The sequence below is a fragment of the Ranitomeya variabilis genome, chromosome 4 (assembly GCF_051348905.1).
Source record: "Ranitomeya variabilis isolate aRanVar5 chromosome 4, aRanVar5.hap1, whole genome shotgun sequence".
In the NCBI taxonomy this organism is placed as follows: Eukaryota; Metazoa; Chordata; class Amphibia; order Anura; family Dendrobatidae; genus Ranitomeya; species Ranitomeya variabilis.
This window is the reverse complement of record NC_135235.1, coordinates 107,076,433-107,088,591: the sequence shown is the minus strand read 5'-3', so window position 1 is coordinate 107,088,591 and position 12,159 is coordinate 107,076,433. Positions and strand designations below refer to the sequence as shown.

General features: G+C 45.1%; 1 protein-coding gene across 1 annotated transcript in view; it reads right to left on the bottom strand.

Annotated features, from left to right (window-relative positions):
• Positions 1 to 11,527, bottom strand: part of TLL2 (tolloid like 2) — a 253,017-nt gene extending 241,490 nt beyond the window's left edge. Inside the window, exon 1 of the mRNA XM_077259078.1 lies at positions 11,172 to 11,527. Coding sequence (XP_077115193.1) covers positions 11,172 to 11,322 — 151 coding nt within the window. The 5' untranslated portion in view covers positions 11,323 to 11,527. The remainder of the gene's footprint in view (positions 1 to 11,171) is intronic.
• Between the last annotated feature and the right edge of the window lie 632 nt (positions 11,528 to 12,159).

Below are 12,159 nucleotides of genomic sequence, written 5' to 3'. Positions count from 1 at the left end.
TCTTGGTCTCTTACGAGCCGGACTTGGACTGCTCCTATTCCGTTGGGACATAGAGGCCAGTGAGTTTTGGATTTCTTCTCGGATTAGACTCCTCATCTCCGACAACATTGCTGGTTGTTCATCCCTGACAACCTTAGTGATACAAGAACTGCAGAGAGCTTTCTTGTATGCTTCTGAAAGCTTCATGTTGCACATGGAGCATCTCCTAGATTTTGCTCCCGCTTTGCCCGACTTTTTTGCCTGAGAAAGGGGAGTTTGAGTGGCCTCTTTATCCTATAATAAGAATAAGAATGGCTCAGACTGCATGCGGTCTTATGTAAGTAATATGCGCACTGCGCACTTACCCCAGTCTCCTCATTTCTGTCCTCCGCATTCTCTGTTGAGAAATGCCCCGTATATAAAATAAGCTTTTTTAAATATAAGCAACCAAATGCGGGATATAGCAGCATCTGCCGCACTCACCCTTAGTCTCCGGCATTCTTTCCGACCGTCTGGCTAGCACAGACCACAACTCATGTCCTGTAGCTCAAACGCTCCTCCACACTTCAAATCTGGCGCTCCTTACTCCAGAAGGAACGCTGAATGAAACGCTGCGGCGCTCTGTGCTCGGCGCCCTTAAGGACGCTCACTTCCGCGTTCCACCAAGTGGAACGCACGCTGAGATGCCAGGAGGAGAGGGCGTCAGGCGCGCCCCGGATGTGACGTCACCTTACCTGTGCTGATACCGGAAGCACTGTCCGGTATATGATTCCTATTGCCGCGTTCCACGCTGTGGAACGCCCGTCACGCCTGCTGCTGGCGCCGGATAATTCTCATGCGGCGCCTCTTCTCCTGGCGCCTGAACCGAGAGCCTCCCCCCGGGAGGAAGCGGTTCAACCCAGGAGCTCGTCCGCTCGACTGGTCTCTGGGCAGAGGGACTCCCCACCGGGGAGTTTCTTGCCTGGGGCTTAATACGGCGGGGGAAGGATATTGGCCTAGCCGCACGATCCCCCGAGCCCTCCGGTCTGGTGAGTCTTCACGCTGTATAGCGCTGTTCCTCTCGTGTGTCCCTCCATGCAGGGACAGGAAAAACACTGAGGGAAAGGGGGAGGAGTGGGACCTTTTAACCTCTCGTGTTGTGTTACCTGTCCCTGCAAGGAGGAGGAGGACGTCCTCCATTGTGCTGTCAGGGGGACGTCCTGGAAAACAGGAATGCTTGACTGAATATACTTGTGTATAGAGGAAAAGGAATATAGAATTCCAATGTGAAGACTCAGACTCATTCTCTATTATGAGGCTGACTATTATGAGTCACTCTACTTTCGGACTATATCTGGTGTCTATTATAGAAACTTGATTCCAGCTCACCCAGTAGCTCTATGCTCATCCACCTGGGGCTCAGACTCTGGCCTCGCCCTGGCCTCACAACAAGGAAAATAGAAAAAAATTGGAGTCCGGCTCAACAGGACTGGATTTAATTTTATTTTTATTTTTCAAAAGAAAATATAGTGCATACAAAAGAAAAATGTACATGGTCGACATGACCAAGTCGACACGTTTCGACTGCACTAGGCAGTCGACTGCCTAGTGCAGTCGAAACACGTAGACTTGGTCATATCGACCATGTACATTTTTCTTTTGTATGCACTATATATTTTTTTTGAAAAAGAAAAAGAAAAGGAAATCCAGTCCTGTTGAGCCAGACTCCAATTTTTTTCATTTTTTTTTCTATTTTCCTACGTCTGGTGTCTGTCAGGGTAGTCCAACTTTCTCAGATGTGCACAAAAGCTTAGTCTACCATGCTTTCGTGCACATCAGTAGAAGAACACTACCAGAATGGATGTCAGACAAAGAGAGTCCAAAGTGACTCATAATAGTTGACCTCATAATAGTGAATGGATCAGTCTTGGCTTTCTCAGGGTTTCCAATGAAACCCCCATGCAGTGCTCAGCATGCAGCATCGGATATGTGTGAACTTAGTCTAACATGTATGGCCAAGCTTTGCACTTGCTTATGAACTGTGCTTGAGAAGTACAATGCAGACACATCTAGAAAGGGCGAGGTGGTTAATTATTCACGGATTACAGCTATTTACCTGTCAATTAGAGCTGAACGATGTTTACCGTCTATTATAAACTTGTGTAGACATAAGGCTTAGTGTATATTGGTTTATTTACCTAGCATACAAGCTCAGTATAGATGTTATATTCTAAATAATGCTACAACTAAGTTCTCTATACAATTCAAAATATGGCTATTTCTAATAGAGTGATCACACAATTAAAGGGATTATCCAGGATTATTTTCTTTTTTCTTATGGGGCTAAGAACTAGCAGGCAGGTAGTTGTTAACAATATTGAAAACCGGAAGACAAAAGTAGACCCCTAAAAATGAACTTTTAATAATATGTTAAAAGCATGACTCACAACAAACATTAACAGACAAATACCAATGTATAATAGAAATACAGCATCAGGGTAAATACAAAAATCTGTCAATATATTCGATAGGGTATATAAACAATTAATAATACCTTTGTATTCCCTAGCAGTCACTATGCGTAACTGCGCAGGTTGGCACTCTAACGTTTAATAGTATGGCGCCCCTGCTCAACGTAGGAATCATTGAATGCCCTAATAAGCACTCTAATGGTTCAAATATAAAGTGAATAAAGCGCAATGAAAGTGATAAAGAAGACTTGGGTTTAGATGTGAGGTATGTCAATCATTAGTAGTCATTAAGAGGGTATCATACAGGTACAATGTCAAGGGATAGTCAAATGATGCAAATAGGTAGGGCTTGTAATGGGCTAAGAAAACCCTAATATACCCTGTCCTACCTTCCTGCGGAGGTTGGCACACTAATGTTAACGGTAAGGTGGCCCCACTCAACGACAGTAACCCTGAATGCGCGAATGTGAACTCTATTACTAACAGATAATTGGACATGTAGAGCAAGTGTGTCAATCAAAACGTCATCATAAAGATGACCATAAAGAATGCTCCTCCAAATGGACAGAGAGCTAGATTAAATAAAGCTACCAATAATAAAGGTACTAAAAGAAGGTAATGTGACGTCACAGCAGTTTGTTAATTAACCTGATGTTTATTTTCAGCAAGCCAGGAGGAATAGACTGTTCAACATATAAGTTGACTTTTGAATTTATGTGTTTCTTTCTTGTTGGTCAAGAGTCTGAAATGTTGACTCTTGTTCTAGGTTAAATTGATATTTCTAAATAGATGAATGGTTAATGTTTTGCATCTTATATCAGGTCCTACAACTTGTGGTCTGCCAACTTTGAAAGACAGTGATACAGGGTCATTGAACAATGATGTTTGTTGATATGTTGACTACACATTGTCCAGGCCAGCCAGTTTTTTGACTTATAAAACAGAGGAGGGAAAACTATGCAAGTAGATTACATAATCAAACAATGCAAATTGATCTTGTCACCATTCTTCCCCTTTAACTGTGAATGCTGGCTTGAAGGAAAGAGGATATATACCTTTATATACCTAGAGACATCCAGAGAACCAGAGATCCAAAGAACCAGAGACTCTTTACAAGACATCAGCCCAGAAATCATGGCTCCATTCACTATCTCATCTACCCCCCACCCCCTGAAGATGGCTGGACCATCATTGTAAATATACACCTGTACTTTGTATCTCCCCACCTCATTGTAGATTGTAAGCTCTCACGAGCAGGGTCGTCTTATTTTGCTTTATTGCTGTATTGTTAACATTGTTACCTATGACTGTTGTGTTTGAAACTGTTAAACTGTAAAGCGCTGCGGAATATGTTGGCGCTATATAAATAAAGATTATTATTATTATTATTATTAATAAGAGGGACACAGATTTGACATTATGGAGGATGAGAGCTTGGGTTCCATTGCCTTGGATGAAATGAATACAGATCTGCTTCACTGACCATCACTGAACTATGGATACATTTGGGGTAGTCAGGATTTGGACCCCTCAGTCACCTGAGCGCCATGCATATGTTTGGGAAAGCCAGGAATGGGAACTGGCTCCATGGAGACGTTTGGAGAAGCCAGGTTGTGACCCTAAGGTCAACTGGCCTTGAACCTCAATGGATTGTCATCTTCCTAAGCTTGTCGTTACCTCCTCTCTGTGTGCCTGCCACAGGTGGGGTAGTCGGCCCTGGAAGCTCTAAAGTAACAGCTGCTCTTATCTCAGTGAGTCAGCAAAAGGGTGAGACTGTAATTTGTACCATCTTTGGTATTTTGCTTGGACTGTGTTATGTGTTCTTTCCCTGTTTTGTGGTTCAATAAAGTATTGCCACACTGTTTTACCCTCACCCTGTGTTGTCTGAGTAGTATAACATCCAAGGTTAAAGGAGAGCGGGTGTTCGTCTAGAATAGATAATCCCTGGTCCATGTGGTTTCGGCTAGCGGACCAGAGCATCAACTGACCTTCTGTGTCTCTACAGGTACTAAATAATAATAATAATATTATTATTATTATTATTATTATTATTATTATTATTATTAATAATAATAATAATAATAATAATAATAAAGGTCCCAAAACTAAAGGTACTAAATATAGTACCAGTCAGATGTTATATTCAGTCCACTTCTCCAGAAGGAAAAAGATCTGTAACAGTTAAACACATAAGTATTTCATAATACTCTGCCTGACAAGTTCAAACCTAGCAAACATATACATAAAAAAGTCTATGCAGTAACAATGATCAAAATAAAGGAGCTTGACAACTCAGCGATCCCTCAATATGGACCTCACGTAATCTATATAATATATAAGTTTAGTTATCCCAGGTCGACACCTTCACTAGGAAATTTAGCTGCTCCACATCAACAGCGCAGATCTGCTGGGCTGCTCTGTTGATGGGCGTGACTGCTGACATCGTGCTGATTGACAGCTGGTTCCCCGCAGTTATGCAGTGGGAAGCCGGCTGTCAATCAGCATGACATCAGTAGAGACATATCGTTAACACAGCAGAGCGGAAGAGAAGCAGCTGTTCGGTCGACATGACATCACCGGAAGCCGCAGAATTGCTGCCAGGAACGGTCTGTGACCGCACTGAGCTGGCAGATATCGGTGCCAGGCACAACAATCAGATAGTTCACAACTACCTACCTGTAAGTTCTTAGCCCCATAAGAAAAAGAATTAAATAGTCCCGAATAATCTCTCCAAACATTTATGGAAAAGATTCTGGAACAGTTGCAGCCTAAGATCAGCATATGAAGAATCCTCCTATTTTCATCCAGAAAAAAAATATAACATTTCCTTCCATATTGCATCTGCACGTTATCCATGTTATTCATGTGTCTGTTTTTTACATTTGTGTGTCATCCATGCGGCATCCCTTTTTATAAGTCAGCAGTAAAATTCACAAGACCAAATAGTTTCCTATGCTACTAATTGCAATGTATCCATAGAAATCAGATGCAATTATGATCCATATGTGCATTCTGCCCATGTGAACAAAAAGTGATATCTTAACAGCTCTATTCAATAACGCTGGTCAGTGTGCTGTAGTCCGAACTAGTCCTAAAGGCTGTATTTTCAGTCTGTGTACTGGCCGTGTGCTCAACTGATAATTTGCAGACATGACTGCCACGTTTTAGTACGTCCTTCTAAACATCCACATCCGCACAGTCTGTGAAGAACGGACGAGCCGAGGGTCTTCCGACCCAAAATAAACACCTTCATGACCTGCAGCCGCTCAGTGCCGTACTTGGACCGTGACACACGGATGTGTAAATCCAGCCTAAGGCTACTTTTACACATACCGGGTTTTTTGCTGCCCAATATTGCAGGCCTTTTTACGGACTGTATCGACGCAATTTTCACGGTCTGCTGCAATAGCGGACCGTAAAAAACTTGCGGATCGGTGTTTTTCGGGTTTCCAATACTATGGAAATAGTATTGGAAAACCAAAGGCATTCCGCAAAACCGGAAGTCACGGTGAACCACCAAAACAAACTTCCGTTGTTTTTGCGGCCCCATTGATTTTCAATGCGGGCCGTGTCCATAAGCCGGGAAAAAGATCGAGCACGCTCGATTTTTTTTCACGGCTGTAAATACAGCCCTCACGGCCATATGGCGCAGGGCACACCGTGAAATTATTGCGGCCCGTTTTTGCGGCCCCATAGAAACAGACAGCAAAACAACGATATGTGTAAAAGAAGCCTAACAGACTCTAATATCAAGATACATTTTTGAGGATCTTATTAATGTGACTAGAGATTGGTAACACACAGTGCAGAAAAGTCAGTGAAAAATTCACCACTGAGTATTTTTTGCACTTTTTTTTTTTAAATGACTAAAATAGAAGATGGAAATTAGATTGGACAATTGCCAATATTAGAATTCAGCTTTATCAAAGGAATGAATTGGCCCTAAACGTTCCGTAAGCACCGGCCCAATGCTAATCTAGAGTGTGCTATTATTGCTTCAGCGTTGTGTTTTTAAGGCCGGTTTCACACGTCAGTGGCTCCGGTACGTGTGGTGACAGTTTTCTCACGTACCGGAGACACTGACTCAAGTAGACACATTAAAATCAATGTGTCTCTGCACATGTCAGCGTGTTTTCACGGACCGTGTTTCCGTTTGAAAAACACGGAGACATGTCAGTGTTCGTGGGAACGCATGGATCACACGGACCCATTAAAGTCAATGGGTCCGTGTAAAACACGTACCGCACACGGATGCTGTCCGTGTGCCGTCCGTGTGCCATGCAGGAGACAGCGCTACAGTAAGCAATGTCCCCCCCAGCGTGTGGTGCTGAAGCCGGAATTCATTCCTTCACCCCAGCAGTGTTCGCTGGAGAGAAGGAATGAAAAATCATTGTTTTTTTATTTTTTGTGTGTTTAAAATAAAGATCCCAGTCACCACCCGCCTCCCACCCCCTGTGCGCCCGCCCGCTGGAAATCCTTACCCGGCTCCCTCGATGCTTCCTCTCAGCGCCGCAGCTTCTTCCTGTATGAGCGGTCACGTGGTGCCGTTCATTACAGTGATGAATATGCGGCTCCACCTCCCATCTCTAGCGCTGTCTCGTGCACGGTCCGTGTGGTACCCAGTCGGCACACGGGCGGCACACGGCTGCCGCACGTGTGCCACACTGATGTGCCACGTGAGCACACGGACACACGGATAACTCCGGTACCGATTTTTCCGGTACCGGAATTATCTGGACATGTGAGACTGGCCTAATAGAGAGCTGCTGTCAGGCGCCTCCAGTGGCAGCTAATCTACCCCGAGAACAAAAGGATTGGGCACGAAAATTCAACATGTCCCATCCTGCTCTCCCCAGACATCATCTCTTGGAGTATAGGGAAGCCCCAACACACATCAGTGCAGCCAAAACGGGCCTTTCTCTTATGTGTATGGGAACCTTCAGTTTCAAGAAGGTTGAATGGCCAACTTAACACAACAACACCTAACCGTGCACTATAAAGACATATAGACTTTACAAGGAGGCCTCCAAAATCAATACAGCGCGAAGGAAGGCTACGGTCACACTAGCAGTATTTGGTCAGTATTTTACATCAGTATTTGCAGCCAAAACCAGGAGTGGAACAATTAGAGGAAAAGCCTAACAGAAATCCGTCACCACTTCTGTATTTATCACCCACTCCTGGTTTTGGCTTACAAATACTGATGTAAAATACTGACCAAACACTGAACATGTGAACATGGCCGAAGTCTTTCCCACTGTAGAACACATGACCATTAGTGATGAGCGAACGTGCTGGGATAAGGTGTTATCAGAGCACGCTCAAGTGCTAACCGACTGTCTTTGGCGTGCTCGAATGATATGTCCGAGTCCCCGCACCTGCATGTCTCGCTGCTTTTCGACACCCACAACACATGTGGGGATTCCCTAACAATCAAGCAATCCCTGCATGTGTTGCGGCTGTCGATCAGCCACAACACATGCAGGTGCGGAGACTCGGACATATCATTTGAGCACGCCGAAGACATTCTGTTAGCACATGAGCATGCTCAGATAACACCTTATCCCAGCATGTTACATCATCACTAGTGGTCGGTCACTGTTCATTTCACTGGTCTTCATGTAAAATCACATTTCCACTGCCATACCTGTGGCGATCACCTGGTCAGCAGTAGCTCCTTCAGAGAACAGATTGCCCCAATGCCATTCTACTGGCACCACGATCTGGCTTCCATCACTACTTGTCGGAGTAATTACCACATGTTATTGTGATGCCATATTGATGAGTGATGGTTGGCCACGTCATGTATCACCATTATGGAAGCGGCATCATTTCACAGAAGAGTAAAACCCCGAAAGCAGTGGGGAAGGACTGAAAAGCAAAGAACATGCACAGTTCATGGCTTTCGGAATTTGAGCTGATTGGAAGGTTTAATTTTTTATAACACTTTTAGGGTATGTTACACAATGTCTTTTTCAGACAGATTCTGTCCAGAATCCACCTGAAAATGCACCACAAAAAAGGAACATATTGTGCAGCAATGTAAAAACTACATTGCTGTGCACATGTTCGGGTCTTTTCTTACATCTTTTAACATTTTCATGGTTTGGAAACCATAAAGCGGTTAACAGGAGTAATATGTTCATTCATTGTTTTAGAAGCCGCAACTTTTGGTAGGTGGAAGTACAAGGAAAAAGACACAGCCACAAAAGGCAAGGGCAAAACAGCCATTGAAGCGCTTCAGGAAATAGACCGCCGGCTTGTTCCTGAAGCGAATCCGCGTAACAAAACCTTGGCACCTCCATCATAATTAAGAGGTTATGCGCACATACCCTTCTCCCTCATGCAGACGGCCATTGCTCTTGTCGTACTTAAAAATAAACAACCAAAGAACAACGGACTGTTTTTCATTACTGCGCTGGATCAGATTGTCAGCAGAACTTGCATAGTTACACAGGTTGAAAAAAAGACCTAGATCACACTGTTTCCACCAATTATACATTATGTCACTATATTAACTATAACCCAGCCCTTGTATAAAAGCTGTTAGTGTCCGCCATTACTTCCTCTTGTGGTCGGCATTCCACCGTCTGACTGCTCTAACTGTAGAGAACCCTTTCCGATTTATCTGAAGGGATCGTCTGTCTTCCACCCGTAATGAGTGCCCCCTGGTCCTTAGTTTGCTCCTAGGAAGGAATAAGTCATACGCGAGTCCTCTGTACTGACCACACGAATATTTCTACATATAAATGAGACCTCCTCTGAGGCGCCTTTTTTCTAAGCTAAACAAGCCCAACTTTTCCAACCTTTCATCCTATGAGAGACCTCCATCTCTTGTAATAATCTAGTTGCCACCTTTGTACTGACTGTAATTTTTGAATATCCTTTTAAAATGTGGAGCCTAAAACTGGATCCCATATCCTAGATGTGGCCTCACCAGTGATTTAGAAAGAGGTAACAATACGTTGGGATTGCGGGATTTTATCTCTCTTTTTATACACCCTAAAATCTTGTTTGCTTTTGCGGCTGCTGCCTGACATTGAGCACTGCTGCTCAGCCCACTTGTGGTCCCATTTAATGTATATGCAGCTATAGGATTACTCCGTCCTAGGTGCATTACTCTATTTTTATTTGCATTACATCTCATTTTCCAAGTGTTTGCCCAAACTCTTCTCATATGCAAAAAAAATAGATAAATGATGCGAGGTTTCCCCAAGCTTCTCCATGTAGTCAATGAGAAACTGACAGAAATATTCTCTCCCACTACCGGCTCATTCAGACATCCGTTATATAAGCTCTATCCGGTTTTTCATGGATAGCGCTCTTACATATGACGGTCTATGGGATATTTCACAATGGGACAATTCCAATTTTCTTTTGCGGACTGAGGGATCTGCGCATCATTGCGGAGACATGTCTGACATTGATCCAAGTGTCAGAGCAAATTCCACAATGCAAGTATATGGAGACATGAAAAAAATAAATAAAAAATCGCACAGCACTTGTATGTCATCGGAGTGCTGTCTCTTTTTCATGGATCGCTAGATAGGACATAGTGGAGAAACGTTTTGTTTTTTTTCTCTGAAACTTGCACCAAATTGGTTAATAAAATAGGACCGTTTTTCTCGTACATGAAAAAAATTAATATCAGAATGAGCCCCTATATTTTTTGCTTTCCAGAGCTCCTGCTTAGTAAATTTGCCTAGTTGTAAGGTAACACAGGGCTGACAATTTATGCACATGGGCAGTCCGAGTGCGGTCTCACAAAACATCGGATCGCACTCTGGGGCCGTGCACTTGTCAGACTTTTCCCTTGGACCGAATTGGATCTGATATTTGAATCGCACTCCCATGCAAGTCAATGAGTCTGTGGAAACCATCAGATTGCACTTGGATGACATCAGAGTGCAGCCCGATTTCCACAAGCTGACAGAATGAAGAAGATGGAGAACTTTTTTTTCTCCATCTTCTCCTCATCCAAGAGAATTTGATGACACTCAGATCAAACAAGAGACTACACGGTCATCTGCACCTACACTGAATCATCAGCCAAATGTTCCATTCACAGGGCCCTAGGTGGGTGGTGACCCCTGGCAGGGGAGAAGAATGGCCCATTATTACTCACCACTCAAGTTTCACTGAAATCTAGAACGAAGGAAGGGTTAATAAAATGTGACAGACATACGAGGACAGATTAGGATATAACTTTGAACCGAAGGAAGCAAAATAAATAGTAACATATTTTGCCCCAAATATTGAGCGTCTGGATAATTCGTTGATTTTACTCAATCCAAACTTCGACACCGAATTTCTACAAAAAGTGACCAGATTGGTCCAGGTGCCACTATCATCCCTGAACTGATGGCAGATCCTCATGATGTGCGACATCCGGGGCGACCACTGATAACGATGCGACCGCTGCGCCCATCGATCTGCATGTGAATGGCGCATGTTGTGCAGGTGACGGACGCAGCGACATTCACACCATGCGACCGAGGACGTACTCACATCTACAGCTGATACAACTAGTGGGGTTCGTAAAATTAGGGAGAACGCTGCATTTTTTGGGGACATATTGGAAATCTTGGTTCCATCAATACAATTAGTCATGATATTTATTTATTGATTTTAAGATCCTTGATATAAATGTGAGAATTAGAATTGTTCCATTAGTGACAACTTCATGCAGATCAGCTCCAATGGCAATTAGTGATGAATGGAAAGAAGGAGTCGGGCACCTACCAGCCTTGCACGGGTCCTTGTACTCCGTCTCCTCCGGGGTCTCGTCCAGTAAGTAGTCCAAGCCAAACTGGTAATCCTGCCCCATGGCCAGGCGGATGCCCCACAGGAAGGTCAGGGCGACAGATGTCAGTGTGCACCGCCGGCCGCTCATTGCTGCCGGACACACACCACAAGTTTGGAGGGAGGACACGGGACTGGGCTGTGTGCTGGGAGTGAGGCAGGGGCTGCAGGTGGGCTGCTGTGTGGGGGTGCAGCAGCGGTACAGCGCCGGGCGGCAGATGCTACTTGTGGGGGGATCGTGGCTGCAGGCGGCGTATAAGGGGTGCAGGGGGCAGTGCGGCCGGGGGCGGGCTCTGTGCGCACTAGTAGTCCCCGGCCGGGGTGTTCCTCATGGCTGCCTGGGCCAATCCGCCGCTCGCTGCCCTCAGCTCATTATGAAGCAGCGCTCACCCGGGGCTCAGGCTGCCCTCAACTGTCCGCGCAGCGCCGGCGGCTACTGTGAGCTGCCGAGTACGGTGCAGAGCCGTGTATACAGCGGAGTACGGTACAGAGCCGGCTGTGCCTCTACAGAGCCGTGTATACAGAGGAGTACGGTGCAGAGCCGGCTGTGCCTCTGTAAAGAGCCGTGTATACAGCGGAGTACGGTGCAGAGCCGTGTATACAACGGAGTACGGTGCAGAGCCGGCTGTGCCTCTGTGCAGAGCCGTGTATACAGAGGAGTACGGTGCAGAGCCGTGTATACAGCGGAGTATGGTACAGAGCCGTCTGTGCCTCTGTACAGAGCCGTGTATACAGCGGAGTACGGTGCAGAGCCGGCTGTGCCTCTACAGAGCCGTGTATACAGAGGAGTACGGTGCAGAGCCGGCTGTGCCTCTGTAAAGAGCCGTGTATACAGCGGAGTACGGTGCAGAGCCGTGTATACAACGGAGTACGGTGCAGAGCCGGCTGTGCCTCTGTGCAGAGCCGTGTATACAGAGGAGTACGGTGC